Below are 16,365 nucleotides of genomic sequence, written 5' to 3' on the forward strand. Positions count from 1 at the left end.
TCCAGGTGGTGGTGTTCCCATGTGTCTGCTGGCCTTGTCCTTCTAGGGGGTAGAGGTCGCAGGTTTGGATTAACACTTTTTTGCAGGCACATGGCAGGGAAGGAGGGTGCTCCCCCTATTCCCCTACTACCCTGGTGGTAACAGCCACCTTCTCAGTAACATCACCACCCCTCCCACCCCCTTGCCAGGGTCTGCCTAGCTGGCCCCGGTTACCCCAACTCCACTGAGCTGGATTTCTGGAGCCTCCTCCACCTACTGTCTGTTGCTGACCATTCATTGCAACTACCCACTGGGCTGCAAGCTAGAGTATTCTGATGCAGTGAGACATGTCCGCATTTCTTCATTTGATGAGCTGTCCATCTCTTCTGTCCTGTCATGGGGGAAGGAATTTCCAAATTCCAGCCCCTTTGTGAATCTTAGTGCAACCTGCTCATCAAAGACTTGACCGAACACTGGGACAGGGCTTGTTGCTTACCCTCACGCTCATGTTATTGGCTGTGGTCCAGAGAGAATGCCCTAACAGCCGGAAGGACAAACAAGCCCTGTAATTCTCTTCTACACCAAAGCAGTGTATGTTGCTTCTGGCTCCCGCGGTAAAGAACACAATCTTTATCCAGTGGTTCCTGTCAGAATGTATTTGTTTGTGTGTCTTGCTCTTGGGAGAGGAAAGGGTTGCACCGTGCGGCGGTCACATGTCCACTGAAAGACACGGGGATGAGCTCTCCACCGCGTATCCACACCATCACTGAGACCACCTGTTTCCACCTCCCAAACATTGCCTGACTCTGCCCTTGCTTCAGTTTATCTGCTGCTGAAACCCCCATTTTTTGTTGCCTCAGGGCTTGACTATTCCAGCGCACTCCAGGCTGAGCCACCATGCTGTACCCTCCGCAAGCTTGGGATCAACTAAAATTCTGCTGCCTGTGACCCATCTCGCACCAAGTCCCCTCCAACCATCACTCCTGGTCAAGGAAAGCTAATTTTTCACCCTTGCTTTCAAATCCCTCCATTTGTTTTGGAGGGGGATCCCTGTCATCCATCCCTATCTCTAATTCCCTCCAGTCCTACAAACCCTATGAGATATCTGTGCACCTCTAATTCTGGCCTCTTGAACATTCCTGATTTTAATCACTCCATTATTGGTAGCCGTGCCTTCAGTTGCCCAGGCCCTAAGCTTGGAATTCCCTCCCTACGCCTCTCCACCTCTCTTTCCTCCATTGAGACGCTCCTGGTTTTGATCATCTGCTAATATCTCCTTATACGGCTCTGTGTCAAATGGTGTTATATAAGGTTCTGTCAAGTGCCTCGGGATGTTTCATTATGTTAAGGTTGCTATATAAATGCAAGTTGTTGTTGTTGGATGGTATCATACAGGCTGCTTGTCCCGTTGACTTCAAAACAAATGATTAATGAATAAGGTTTGTAATGGTTGGTTGATGTCATACCATTAGCTGTGTGACTTCACACCAAGGTGAGCTTCCACCCCAGTATATCATATATGAGGAGTGGTCACTCAGATGAGGTAGGGGAGATTGGCGGCCACCCATCAGAATGCGGGATGTCAGCACTTTTGGGAGGAGAGGGGGGGAAGCTGGTGGGAGGGGAGAATGTTTTCTTTCAAAAGTGGTATTTTGTGTATTGTCCTCAATCACAACCTCATAGAGGTTGAGAAGATGTGGGTGCGGTGGTAATGGAATAGTAATCCAGGGGCTCAGGTTAATGCTCAGGGGACATGGGCTCAAATCCCACCATGGCAGCTGGTAGAATTTAAAATCAATTGATAAAACCTATAATTGAAAGCTAGTCTCAGTAATGCTGGACATGAAACAGGCGTTGATTGTTGTACAAACCCATCTGGCTCACTACTGTCCTTTAAGGAAGGAAATCCCTTATCCTTACCTGGTGTGGCCTACGTGTGAACTCCCGACCCACAGAAATGTGGTTGAATCTTAACTGCCCTCCGAAGTGGCCTAGCAAGCCGTGCGGTTCAAGGGATGGGCAACAGGCAAAAACATGCCAGCCTTGCCAGCAGCACCCACGACCCATGAAAGAATAAGGCAAACAAAATGAGGCCTCCATGTAGCAGTGTCACCAGTGCAGGATACTGCATGTGAAATACCACGTGCTTCTGGATGGTTTATTCAGTGAAGTTTGTTTATGGATGACAATAAGCCTGCACTACTCCTCACTCAGGAATGCTCGACTGCTGTGGAACATTTCATCGCCCTGGCACTGACATCATTCACATCCCTATTATGATGCTGCACGGTCTTGAAAGAGAACACTGAGTCGTTGCTAATCTGTTGCCGTTCACTCCTGAGTTCTGCGACTCCTGGATGACTTTTGATTTAAAACTCACAGGAAACGAAAAACTAAATTGCCTGAAAATCACGAGGCCCACATGTGTCGGCAGTGTGGCATCAACATGATGCAAAAGTGCAAATATATCTGTTTCCGCCCAGGCAACGATAACCACAAGGAATTAGCATGAAGAATATACTCTTTTAAGTATAGGGTCTGAAATACTTGCAGGCTAACGTTGTGGCTTTGTGCTGTCAATGGGCTTCACTCACTCGCCACATGCTGGAAAGTCAGATACGGCCTGCCCACGATTTCCTGGTGTGGATGCCCCATTGGCAAGGCTCCTCACAGGTGGTCTGGGCTCGGAAAATGACCTTTCAGAGACGTAGAGCTTGAAATCAGACTGTGAAATACAACCAACACAGCTCGTCCTTCTCCACTCTTTTCAGGTGAAGCTGATGACCTGTTTAAAACCAATAAAACGAAGCTCATGTTGAAGTAGTGCAGGGGGGGAAGGAGTGAGGAATTTCACACAGCCAACCTCAAGCCATTGGCTGATATTGATACTGATATTGCACTGCACATAATTACACTCTTTGGTTTCATTTGCCTTGTGCATAGCTTCTTACATCATCGTCTTTTTATTATCAGGACAGTGATGGCGATAAGAGTGATGATAACTTGGTCGTGGATGTTTCAAATGAGGTGTGTATGCATTTTTAGTAGCTTTGCTTTTTTGCCATTTTCAGTTTTACGTGCCTGTAATACTAAAAAATAATAGCCTGACTTTGTAACAGATACGCACATATATATTATATGTAAAATGGCGTGATTGATCAGAAAACACACTAACTCTACAACTGATTTGCGTTTTCTGAGAATCTGATGAAGGTTGAGGTTGTGAAAATTTAAGACGAGTGGACGTAGTGATGGTGTTTCCACTCGGTGGGGGGTGGGGAGATCCAAAAGCGAGGGACATAAATATAAAATAGTTCATAATAAACCCAGTAAGAAATTCAGAGGAAACCTCTTTTCCCAGAGAATGGTGATAAATATAGAATTTGCTGTGGTTGAGATGAATGGCGTAGATGCATTTAAGGGGAAGGCAGTTATGTACATGAAGGGGAAAGGAATAGGAGGATTTACTGATAGGGTAATATTAAAGTAAGGTGGTGGAGGCTCCTGTAGAACATGCAGAGTGCAAGGACCAGTTGGGTCGAATGGCCTGTTTCTGTGTTATAAATCCTACGTACTTCTAGGTTCATTTTTAAATACACCATTGCTCTCTTCTGGAGTGTGAAACCCTTGAGTTTATTGGAGCAACACCCAATTCTTTCTCGACTTGCACAAAATTGATGTGCTTTCTCACATCTCACAAGCAGAGCATTTTTGCGTTGCAGACTTAAGTGGGAACTGCAAGTACGTAGGTTGAGGCTAACCTCATGTAAGAGGAGCTTTGTTCAAACAGGAAGGGTGTAGCGGGGGGACTGACGGACTGAGCTAATGGAATGTGCGGTTCCTGGCGGAGTGCTGAAACCCACTTGTGTCAGCTGGCCGGGGTTCCCTGTGGAACCCCAAGTGGCTTAGTGGAACGGGGGAGGGGTGAATAGAATGAAACGTCCTCACAGGAAGGAGATGCATCACACTTGCTGTCCCCATCAGCCAGAGATCCTTTATGTTAATTATTAAGTACTACTATGTATTTGCGGCACAGAAATGGGTCATTTGGACCAATAGATCCGTGCCAGTGTTTATGTGCCACATGAGTTTCTTCCCAGATTACTTGATTGAACCCCATCAACATGTCACAGAATCACAGAATCTTAACAGCACAGAAGGAGGCCATTCGGCCCATTGTGTCTGCACCAGCCCTCCAAATGAGCATTATCACCTAGTGCCATTGCCCTGCCCTTTCCCCGTGGCCTTGCACAATGTTTCTATTCAAGTAATCATCTAATGCCGTCTTGAATGCCTTGATTGAACCTATCTCCACCACACTTATGGGTAATGCATTCCAGACTCGAACCACTCATTGTGTGAAAGTTTTTTCCCATGTCACATTTGCTTCTTTCGCAAATCACTGCCCTCTTGTTCTTAATCCTTTTACAAGCAGGAACAGCTTCTCCCTATCTACTCTGTCCAGCTCCTCATGATTTCGAACACCTCTATCAAATCTCCTGTTAGTCTTCTCTCCAAGGAGAACAGTCCCAACCTCTCCAATCTATTTATCTCCAATATATCCTCATAGCTGTTTCAATAAGATCACCTGTCATTCTTCTAAACTCCAGTGAGTATGGATCTAACCTGTTCAACCTTTCTTCATAAGACAACCCCTTCATCCCACAAATTAACCTAGTGAACCTTCTCTGAGCTGTCTCCAATGAAAGTATATCCCTCCTTCAATAAGTTGACCAAAATACAGTACTCTAGGTGCAGTCTCACCAATGCCCTGTAAAATTGTAATATAATAATATATAATAATATCCTTCTATCCCTTTCTCTCTTACGTGCTTACCTGGATTCCGTTGAATGCATCTATGCTATTCACTTCAGCTAATCCCTGCAGTAGCAGGTTCCACAATCCAATCGCTCTCTGGGTAAAGACGTTTCTCCTGAATTCCTTGTTGGATTTATTAGAGACTCTCTTATATTCAGAGCCCCAACTTCTGATCTTGTCCACAAGTGGAAACATTTTCTTCCTGTCTGCAATATCAAGCCCTCTCATAGACTTGAAGGCTTCCATTAGGATACCACTCTAGAGAAAAGAGCCCCAGCCTGTTCAATCTTTACTGATAAGTACAGCCTCTCAATTGTGGTATCACTCTAGGAAATCTTTTTTGCCCCTTCTCCAGTGCCTTTGTATCCGTTTTATAATATGGAGCTCAGAGCTGTTCACAGTACTCCTGGTTTATACAGCAGAGAACTGGGCTACCCTGGTTCCTGATCCATTGATTCTATTTGAATGCAGGATCCATCGTCTCCACAAGGCAGCCCATCCCACTCGCCCCGCGGAAATGGGATAGATAAGTTCCACCTTTTGAGAAAGGATGCTCCGAGCAGCCCTGCGTCCCTGGCATCCTCGCGCAGCACGCCACCCACCAAGCCTAAAGAACCGGGCCTGGTAAGTAGAGCTCTGCTATGTGAGTTTCTTTAGGTTACCAAGTGAAGTGTGTGCCTGGGCTTCTGGGAGCTGAGTGGTGTCATCAGCCTTCAGCCACAGTTCATTGGATGGCACTCTCGCCTCTTGAGTCAGAGGATTGTGGGTTCAAGTCCCACAGCACAGATTTGAGCACAAAATCTAGGCTGGCAGTCCAGTACTGAGAGAGCGCTGCACTGTCTTGAGATGTTGCCTCTCAGATGAGACACTGAACCGAGGTTCCATCAGCCCTCTCATATTCCTTATTTCAATAAAGAGCTAGGTAATTCTGCCTAGTGCTCTGGCAGATGTTTATCCTTAACCAACATTGTTAAAACAGATAATCTGGTCATCATTGCATTACTGTTCGTGGGACTCTCTGCGTAAATGGGCTGTTCCATTTTCTACATTACAACAGAGATTACACATCAAAAAGCACTTTATTGGTTTTGAAGCATCCTGAGGTGATGAAAGGTGCTATAAAAATGTGAGCCTTTTTTTCAGAGTATGGAGTGTTGTTTTTGTGTCTCTGCTATATAATTTCCTAGAAGTATTTGATATTCAGCATTATTAACCCAGACAGGAGGCAGTAGCATAGTGGTATTGTCACTGGATTAGTAACCTAAAGAGCCAGGGTAATTCTCTGGGCACCTAGGTTCGAATCCCATCATGGCAGATGATGGAATTTAAATTCAAAGTCTTGTGGTCTCTATGAGGTGATTGTTGTAAAAACCCATGTCCTCCAGGGAAGGAAATCTGCTGTCCTTACCTGGTCTGCCCTATGTGTGACTCTTAAATGCCCTCTGAAATTGCCTAGCAAGCCACTCAGTTCTCAAGGGCAAAAAGGGATGGGCAATAAATGCTGGCCTAGCCACTGACACCCCCCATGAACAAATTTAAAAAAGGGAAATCAAATTGTTATAATGCCCTCAGAATTAATTCTGAGAACTACGCTTTTATATTTGCTCCACTTTGGGCTATTTTTTAACACTTTTTAATTTTAAATGAATTTCAGTTCCTGCTACTGTTATTTGCTCTCTTCCATTAAACTAATAAACTGCAAAAACCTTGCAGCACGATTTAAAGAAGGGGAGGGGAATTCTTCCGGGTGTCCAGGTCAATATTTATACCTGAATCAACATCACAAAAACAAATTAACTGGTCATTGATCTCAGTATGGTGTGGGTGGGCCTTACTGTGTGCAAATTGACTCCACTTTTACCAATAAAACAACAGTGCCCACAGGTCAAAAATAATTCCTTGGTTCTAAGCCCCTTCTGGCAATGGGAGGATGTGTAAGACACAATACAAATGCAAATTCTTTCTTTCATTTGATAGCTTAGTGAGCAATCCCAACCAATGTGGCAGCGAACCAGGAGGGTGCAGAAATTCTGAGCCTCGATCTCAGTCAGTGCAGTAGCTTGTCGGCAACAGCTGTCCCCAGTAGAAGTGTTGGCACGAGGGTCTCCACCCTTGATCACTATCTACCGACCCATTGCAACATGTGTGTTGACAAGGTTGGGTTTGACTGTGGTAACCTCCGTCCATTGTTGAATGTGTTGTGTGTGTGTGTGTTACAGTTCATTCAGGGAGTCTCAGTTGCCATGGCAACATGCATGTTGTATTCTGGAGCTATGGATAGTGACGGCAGAGGCTCAAACTTTCCTTCCATCATATGGCTGACCAGGAATCTCTCCCGGTCTTACCGCCTGCCATTGGTGCATGTTGGAAGGATTTGCAGGTTGGTAATCAACCTGTTTGGCTGTGTTATCAACGCACCTTCCTTGGCCATCAAGTCCTGAGGTAGGACCTGAACCCAGAGGCAGAGGCAGGGACACTGCCCACTGCACCATAAGACCTCCCTAGCCATGGTTAACGCCAATGTCCCGGTTTGCAAATGGAGAATGGTCTCTTGGTTGAGGCACAAGGGAATTGCAGAACTTTCAGGAGAAAAATGGAGGGAAAAGAAAAAAGTATTTGTATTATTGGGGGTGTTATTACTTCTTTAAAAAAAGGACATTGCGTGATAAATGTACTGTATTGAGGTTTGCATCCAGTCAGCAAGGCAGAGACATTACAGTGCTTGGGTAGGAGGTGGGAATTCAATTGTACGGTGAATTCACATTGATCTCAATATTGCTTCATTTATCTGTTATCAGAATGAGAAGGCCACCACGCCAGTGTCTAAATCTATCACCCCAACTCCCCGCAGCGACTCTTTGACCCCTGGCCCTAGCTCTGCGTCCAGGCTGCGCCAGATCTCCAGCAAACCCTCTGTGGATGCACTGGGTAAGTTGTTTGTCTCCATTCTTGAGGGAATGCTGGGCGGACTTTACACAGGTGGCTCGGACCCTAATATACTACAGAGAAAGGGGTGGGGGGGGATATGTTTAAAGGGGAGTGGTTGCATATGTGGTAATGCGCACATGCGCGTGAAGATTTTCATGCAGGTGAATGCATACATCAACTTGAAGCTGTGGTGAATGTGTTTGAGCGCGTAAATGTGTTTGGGTGAGTACACAGGCGTATGGGCATGAAACAACGCATTGCAGCCAGTGTGCCAGTTTGCTGGCACCATCCAGCCCCGGGGCCATTTCTCTGCCAGTGGATCAGGTGTGGAAGACCAACCTGCCCGCAAGCAGCGGGTAGGAAATTAGAGAGAGTAAATGGCCTACAGTAAGGTTAATTAACAGAGGCCCAACTTGGATTTTCCAGTCAGCCTCCATGCCCCTGCCACGTAGGAAACTAGGCTAACTGCCTGGAGACGGCCGCCCGGCAACAGCCTAGAGGGCCAGTGCTCGAGGCAGGCTTTGAGGCCCTCCCTGCCTACCTGGTCACTGCTTCAGCTTTTAAACTTCTTTTTAAAAAATAAAAAATATTGCTCAGGTGGGCACCTCAAGATGGGGGCACCCACTCTCTCCCCATTACCTGAACTGCAGGCTGTAGCTCCTTCCCAGCTGGAGGGTCTCCTTTTGGCCCTACGGCCTCAAAGCCCCACCTGCCACCCTTCACTGACCAAGCACCCATCCTCTGGCCACTAACTGACCAATTCAGGGAAAATCACTGCTGGGCGACTGTTTTCTCACAAGAGTGCGGGGTCAGGACCCTGATGTTGAGAGGTCCCAAACCAAAACCCCAAATCATGCCCATTGTTTCAGTTCTCAGCATTCGCATAAACTAATTATGTGGATGCTCATATTTTCTTCAATGATTTTGTATGTGTGAATGTGCCCATTAGTGTGTCTGAATGTGTTGATTCAGTGTGAGTGCCTCCATCAGTCTGAGTGTATCCCCCACTGGTGCGAGTGTAGCTTAGTGAAAGCTTACAAATGCTGCAAATTAACCATCATCTGCAAATGCTTCCCTTATATTTTTCACCACAAAGGTCTGAGGAGCCCACTGACTGTACCAGGCCCCTACCCAACACCATTTGGGATGATGACGCATGCAGGAATGAACGGGGAGTTGCCCAGCCCAGGGGCCTACGCAAGTCTCCACATCTCACCACAAATGAGCACTGCGGCAGTGTACGGCCGCTCCCCAATGGTGAGGACACAGGCTATGTTTATGCCTTGATGTGAAATAATGAAAAATGTAATATCCCGTGATGCTTTCAGAAATAACAGTTGTGCAGAGAGGCCTTGAAAGAGGAACAAGTGTTGGGTGAAATCAGGTGATATTATTAACAAATCTCTTTGTACCAAATTCCTTTGCCTCGCATTGTAGCAAGGCTATCAGCGCATTTATTGGAAACCGGCTGCTGTGTTTAATAAAACAAAAGAATTTCACACAATCATGTGACCATGTGATCTGCAATATTAGCTGTTCTTCTCTCCACAGCAGAGAGTTTTCAGCATCTTCTATGTTTAACTTCAGATTTCCAACAGAAATTTGGAATCGAGCCACACAGTAGATTGCTTTTGTCCCAGTGCTACTCTTTGGTACGAATAATCCACATCCTGATTTCACCCCATCATCATCGCTTAGTTGCAGGGCATTCACTGCTGCTGCGCGACTGGCTGTTTCAAATAATTAGGAACTAAGGGGACTGTAATTCAGTTAAGAGGGTATGGATCATGGAGGAAACCTCAAGAACAGCAGCTTATCTGAGCTCAAATGGAATCACTAGCTGACTATTTAATATTGATTTTTTTTCCGAATACACCTCACACAATGTTAGTTTTATTGCAATAAGGCCAGCAGTGGTGATTGAGCATTGATTGATGATTGTGACTGGCTGTTGCTTTGTGATTGTAAAAAGCAACACTGCTTCACCATCTGCACACAGGTATAAAACAAGCATTTGTTTACAGCTAGTATGTCGAATAATAGGCCCACTGAGACGGGGGAAGCAGAGGGTGAGAGAAACCCTCCGCCTGCTTTGTGTAGTGACATTTTAAATGTATTTGTAGAGAATTCCTAAATCCAGCAAAGTCATAAACACAACATCATGGAAAGGTTGCTATGACAGTAGAGTACAAACACTCAGCAAGTTCATCTGAAATAGCTTTCTTTGCTAATTCAGTAGCCCATTTGCTTTCGATAGGCTAACTTCGCCATCAACATGGAGGGTAAAGGAATTTAAGGCTGGGAATTTCCTTTCATCCAGCCCCCTGCTCTGCCGCCCGAAAGGGAGTCTTCGCTGGACTTCTGGCAAAGTTGCAGCGATGAGGAAATTCCCGGCCTGAACCTTCGTACTTCACGATGGCCACTGCCTCGCTTCAGAACCGGCAGCTTGGCGGCTTCTCCGAGAAATTGCAAGCAGCGGCAACCGACCGAGCGAACATCGCACTCCGACGCCTCTGGTGCACGCTGACGGACAACCCGTCAGGAAACATTGCGCACCCAGCTTGCGATTTCACCCCCCCCACCCCCGACCTCTCCACGCAGCTTCCCTGTTTGCGTTCCCGGCGGACTCCAGAAGCGGCACAGTCTCATTACCCCACTGTCATTCCACACAGCAACCGCAGAAATCCGGAGCGGTGGGTAATGGATGGCTAAGAGTGACTAGCATTTAAGTGAAGCAGTAGTAACCAGTGCCTGTGTCATTATCGTAGGTGGAATTTTACAGCCCCCTCCTGCCGGCAAGAGTTTCCATTCCTGTCGAAGTCAGTGGGATTCTGAACGGCTCACCACAACAGGGCTGTAAAATATCCACCTCTTATGTCTCTGGGCTCTACAGCAAAACTAATTTAATGTTTTCTTTTAAATTATCCCTTTTAACGAAAGAAATTAAAAAAGCATAAGTTGTTCCAGTAACACATCTGGTTAAAACATAAGAAATAGGAGCAGGAGTGGGCCATTCGGCCCTTTGAGCCTGGTCCGTCATTCAATAAGGTCATGGCTGATCTACTTCAGCTACATCTTCCTGGACTGTCCCCATATCCCTTAATCCACTTATAGTCCAAAAACCTATCAGTCGCTGTCTTGAATATACACCTTGACTCAGCATCTACAGCCTTCTGATGTAGAATTTCCAAGTTCCACTGCCCTTTTCATGAAGAAATTTCTGAGAACGTGACCCCTTATTCTGAGACTGTGACCCTTAGTTATAGACTCTACAGCCAGGAGCAATATCTCCTCAACATGTATCCTGTCAAGCCCCTTAAGAGTTTTATGTTTCAGTGAGACTACCTCTCATTCTACTAAACTCTCGGGAATATAGACCCTAGCTAGTCGACACAATCTCTCTTTGTAGGACAATCCCCTCTTTCCAGGAATCAGTACAGTGAACCTTCATTGCAGTCCCTCTATGGCAAGTATATCCTTCCTTAGGTAAGGTTAGGTGCAACATGCTGCAATAAAGAGCCAGTTGTTAACTCTTTTATAATGTAATCTCTAGCTGTTAAGTGAATTAACTTCCTAAGCAGCTAGCAATGCAGCAATTTGCAACACTGCCCTTTCATGTGAGGAGCCTGCATTTGAATGTAGCTCAGACTAATAACAGGAGAGGTTTTTTATTCTTAATGGCTGGAAGTATCCTTTGGCTACTTTTGATCCAACCCATAGCAGGCATGGGCTCACAGAACAAACTATTCAGAGTTGGCATTTTGTGATGCATAGTTAATAATACTAGAATTTGGCTGTGTTGAATTTGTATAAATCACTAGTTTGGCCTCAGCTGGAGTATAGCATCCAGTTCTGAGTGATGCACTTTAGGAACGATGTGAAGGCATTGGAGAGAGTGCAGAAAAGATTCAGCAGAATGATTCCAGGGATAAGGAACTCTAGTTCTGAAGATAAGTTGGAGAAGTTAGGACTATTTTCCTTAGAGAAAAGAAGGTTGAGAGGAGATTTGATAAAGATATTCAAAATTCATGAGGGGTCTGGACAGGCTAGATAGGGAGAAATTGATCCCACTCATGAAAGGATCGAGAACAAGACGGCACAGGTTTAGTAAAAGATTTAATTTTTTTACGTTTTAATTTTCCAAAACTCTCTAGATTCGAGAAGGTCCCATTAGATTGGAAGGCAGCAAATGTACCTCCATTATTCAAAAAGGGAGGGAGACAGAAAATGGAAAACTACAGGGTCAATTAGCTTAACATCTGTCAATAGGGAAAATGTTAGAAGCTATTATTAAAGAAGTTATGGCAGGGCACTTGGATAAGTTCAAGGTCATCAGGCAGAGTCAACGTGGTTTTGTGAAAGGGAAATCGTGTTTAGCCAACTTATTGGAGTTCTTTGAGGAGGTAACATGTGCTGTGGATAAAGGGAAACTGGTGGATATACTGTACTTAGATTTCCAGAAGGTATTTGATAATGTGCCACACCAAAAGGTATTGCAGAAAATAAAAGCTCATGGTATAGTGGGTAACAAATTGGCCTGGATAGAAGATTGCCTGGCTAACAGATAGCAGAGAGTAGGCATAAATGGGACTTTTTCAGATTGGCAAGATGTAACAAGTGGTGTGCCACAGGGACCAGTGCTGGGACATCAACTGTTTACAATTTAGAAAAATGACTTGGATGAAGGGATGGAGGAATGGATGCTAAATTTGCTGATGACACAAGGTAGGTAGGAAAGTTAGCTGTGAAGAGGCCATAAGGAGGCTACAAAAAGATATACATGGGTTAAGTGAGTGGGCAAAGATCTGGCAAATGGAGTATAATGTGGTAAAATGTGAAATTGTCCATTTTGGCAAGAAGAGTAAAAGAGTAAATGGGAGATTGCAGAGCTCTGAGATGCAGATGGTTCTGGGTGTCCTAGTGCCTGAACCACAAATGGCTATTATGCAGGTACAGCAAGTAATTAAGGAAGCTAATAGAATGTTATCATTTATTGTAAAGGGAATTGAATACAAAAATAGGGAGGTTATGCTTCAGTTGTACAAGCCACTGGTGAGACCACATTTCGAGTACTGCGTACAGTATTGGGTCACCTTATTTAAGCAAGTTTGTAAATGCGTTAGAAGCAGTTCAGAGAAGGTTGACCGGATTAATAGCTGGAATGGGTGGGTTGTCTTATGAGGAAAGATTGGACAGGCTTGTATTCGTTGGAGTTTAGAAGAGGAAGAGATGACTTGATTCAGACATATAAGATCCTGAGGGGCCTTGACAGGGTGGATGGGGAGAGGATGTTTCCTTTTGTGGGAGAATCTAGAACTAGGGGTCACTGTTTAAAATAAGGGGTCGTCCATTTAAAACAGAGATGAGGTGAATTTTTTTCACTCAGAGGGCTGTGAGTCTTTGGAACTCTCTTCCTGAAAAGATGATGGAGGCAGAGACTCAGAATATTTTTAAGGCTGAGGTGGATAGATTCTTGGTAAGCAAGGGGGCGATAGGTTATCAGGGGTAAGTGGGATGCAGATTTCAGGTTGCTATCAGATCAGCCATGATCTTATTAAATGGCAGAGCAGGCTTGAGGGGCTGAATGGCCTACTCCTGCTCCTTGTTCGTATGCAAGCAGAAGTGATATGAGGAGAATCATTTTTATGCAGCGCCTTGGTCCTCCTGATATATATTAATGACCTAGACTGCGGTGTTCAGGGCATGATTCCAAAATTTGCAGATGATACGAAGATTGGAAACGTCAACTGTGATGAGGATAATCGTGAACTTCAAAAGGTCATGGACATGTTGGTGGATTGGGCGGACAAGTTGAAGTTCACTGAGAAGCGTGAGGAGATTTATTTATTTATTTTGGCAGGAGGAATATGGAGAGACAATGGGTGGAATTTTCCCAGAATTGCACTAAGTGGGCGGTAGTGGGCAGGTGAAATAGAGTGCTACCCGCCGACGAAAATGGCGGGTTTTCACGCTGTATCATCCTCATTATTTATTCACTCCCATGAAACATGCCATTTCCATGGCGAACTGGCTCTTATTCACTTGCCCGCCAACACCCAGATGTTGCATCACACCGGCCACCACCATCAGCAAAGCGCTCATCGCTACCCGCTCACCACTGCTGCCTGGGAGACATGGCCAACAAAGGAAAAAAGATTGCAGCAGCAGCCCCCCCCCCACTTCAAAGACAGGTGCCTCGAGCAACTGCTGGATGCTGTGGAGGCCACCGGGATGTGTTCTACCCCCACTCTGGCTGCAGGACAGGCAGCAAAGTTACCTACCCAGCTTGGGAGGCAGTGGTCAGTGCAAACGCCCTGCAGAGGGGGACAGCCACCCAGTGCCGCAAAAGGATGAATGATCTATGTTCTACCAAGGTAAGTCACTCTTTTCATCACTCCCAACTCCCACACTCACAAACCCATCACATACCCACAGGGCCCTCACTCATTGTCAGGGCATTATCACCATTCACTCTCTCACACTCACCGTCATTGTCCTTATCTCATCCATAGAACGACTCACCACCCACACAGGCCAGGTATACTTATCATCTGGCCTGGCAGACATCCTGATACACTCTCCCCCATCTCTATCCATGCAGGACAAACTGGCAAACAACAGGAGGGAAAGGTCACAGACAGGTGGAGAGATGCTGGAGATCAAAGTTCAGACCGGATTCGAAAACAGAGCCACCCAGCAGGCCAGCAATGACCGGGACCAGTCCTGTGCTGATGGTGAGGTCAGTGCTGCTCTTCCAAGTGAGGATCCAGCAGTGCAACATCCATCAGACAACCATGCCGTGAGTGATGGGTCCTCTTTCACAGGCCACGGCCATACACTAATTATCTCCCCTTGCTTGCACAGGCACATCGGTCAAACAGCTGAGTCCGAGTCAGATGAGGAGCCTCTGGACTTGGCCATGTCATAGTTGCTGGAGCTGCAAAGGCAAGCTCTGGAATATCAGGAAGGGATGTCCGCTTCACTCCTCAGATTGCAAGGCACATTGGAGGAGTCCGTCTGTCTTCAGTCTGAGATGATAGCACCACACCAAGGTCAGCACTGGTAGGATGGCGGCTGCCATGGACACAATGGTCCAGGACATCACTCCTGCACTTCTGCAAGGAGCACTGCTTAACTCCATTGCTGATGCCAAAGTTGGCCTCCAACAGTCTATATGCAAGAGGGGTGCTGGGCAACTCGATCTCACCCCAGCTTCCCCTTCCACTCATGGAGTCAGCCAGGGGTCCTTGGGCACCCATAGGGAGGAGGATCAGCAGGTGCACATTCTGGGGCCATCCACACAGGTGACTCTGGGAGTGACCGGCCCTTCGGAATTCCCTCTTCCTGTGACCTCCGCAGCTCCAGTTTCACAAGCTGGGGAGGATGCCACTGCCACACAGCAGGACCCTGAAAGCAGGCCGGGGCCATCCAAGTCTCAACTCTCCAGAGGACGCCCGCCAAAGTCATCACAGACAGGGCGTCACAGTCAGCAGGCTACCTCCACCTCTGCTGTGGATGTCCAGGGAGCACCAAGACATAGGAAAGTTAGGTAAAGGTAACTCTTTCGAGTACAAACCTGTTTCCATCTGTTTCAGATGAAGTTACATTGTTTCATAGTTTGCCATTGTGAGATTTGAACTCTTGATAATCTTTTAAATGAAAACCAAATCAACAAAATTGGGATAAATCAGGCACAGCCCCTAATTCAGGTCAGCTGTAAAACCAAGGACAAAGTTTAAAGGAACCTTACAAACTTTAAATCAAAATGTGATTAAAGGGGTCAACAAAATACCCCAGTCCCCGCGGTGCCCACCGAGCACGGAAGGCCTCGAGAGTGTCAGCAGACACCACGAGCTCCCTCTCCAGGGACATCCGGCAGCGAACGTAGCCGCGGAAGAGGGACAAACAATCGGGCGGGACTCCCCCGTCGGTCGCCCAGGAGCAGGTTATAAATTTCTGTCTTTCAAGTGAGATAGAGTACCGCCCGAACAGGGACTTGAACCCTGCACCCTCTGATTAAAAGTCTGATGCTCTACCGACTGAGCTATAAATAGAGTAGGAGTATTTGCTTCCAATTCCTGGCATTGGGAAAACTCTTCCAAATTTAGTGATACTTGATGGGGGGAGGGGGTGCCTGATGCAGTAACTCTTTCGAGTACAAACCCGTTTCCATCTGCTTCAGATGAAGTTACATTGTTTCATAGTTTGCCATTGTGAGATTTGAACTCTTGATAATCTTTTAAATGAAAACCAAATCAACAAAATTGGGATAAATCAGGCACAGCCCCTAATTCAGGTCAGCTGTAAAACCAAGGACAAAGTTTAAAGGAACCTTACAAACTTTAAATCAAAATGTGATTAAAGGGGTCAAGAAAACACCCCAGTCCCTGCGGTGTCCACCGAGCACGGAAGGCCTCGAGCGTGTCAGCAGACACTGCGTGCTCCCTCTCCAGGGACATCCAGCAACGAACGTAGCCGCGGAAGAGGGACAAACAATCAGGCGGGACTCCCCCGTCGATTGCCCACTGCCTGGACCTGTTAATGGCCAACTTGGCCAGGCCCAGGAGCAGATTCACGAGGAGGTCCTCCTCCTTCCCAACCCGCTTCCGCACCGGGTGCCCATAGATCAGGAGCGTGGG

At 46.3% G+C, this 16,365-nt stretch overlaps 1 protein-coding gene across 8 annotated transcripts in view; it reads left to right on the forward strand.

Annotated features, from left to right (window-relative positions):
* The window catches only part of LOC121286860 (transducin-like enhancer protein 4), a 214,085-nt gene that overhangs the window by 157,003 nt on the left and 40,717 nt on the right, over window positions 1-16,365 (forward strand). For 6 of the 8 annotated variants that reach the window (XM_041204006.1, XM_041204008.1, XM_041204009.1 and 3 more), the window contains exons 10-13: window positions 2,953-3,006; window positions 5,270-5,422; window positions 7,597-7,726; window positions 8,823-8,983. In XM_041204006.1, the coding sequence (XP_041059940.1) occupies window positions 2,953-3,006; window positions 5,270-5,422; window positions 7,597-7,726; window positions 8,823-8,983 (498 nt within the window). The remainder of the gene's footprint in view (window positions 1-2,952; window positions 3,007-5,269; window positions 5,423-7,596; window positions 7,727-8,822; window positions 8,984-16,365) is intronic. The other 2 variants (XM_041204012.1, XM_041204013.1) reach the window with 1 other exon arrangement.

Source organism: Carcharodon carcharias, chromosome 14, assembly GCF_017639515.1.
Source record: "Carcharodon carcharias isolate sCarCar2 chromosome 14, sCarCar2.pri, whole genome shotgun sequence".
Taxonomy (NCBI): domain Eukaryota; kingdom Metazoa; phylum Chordata; class Chondrichthyes; order Lamniformes; family Lamnidae; genus Carcharodon; species Carcharodon carcharias.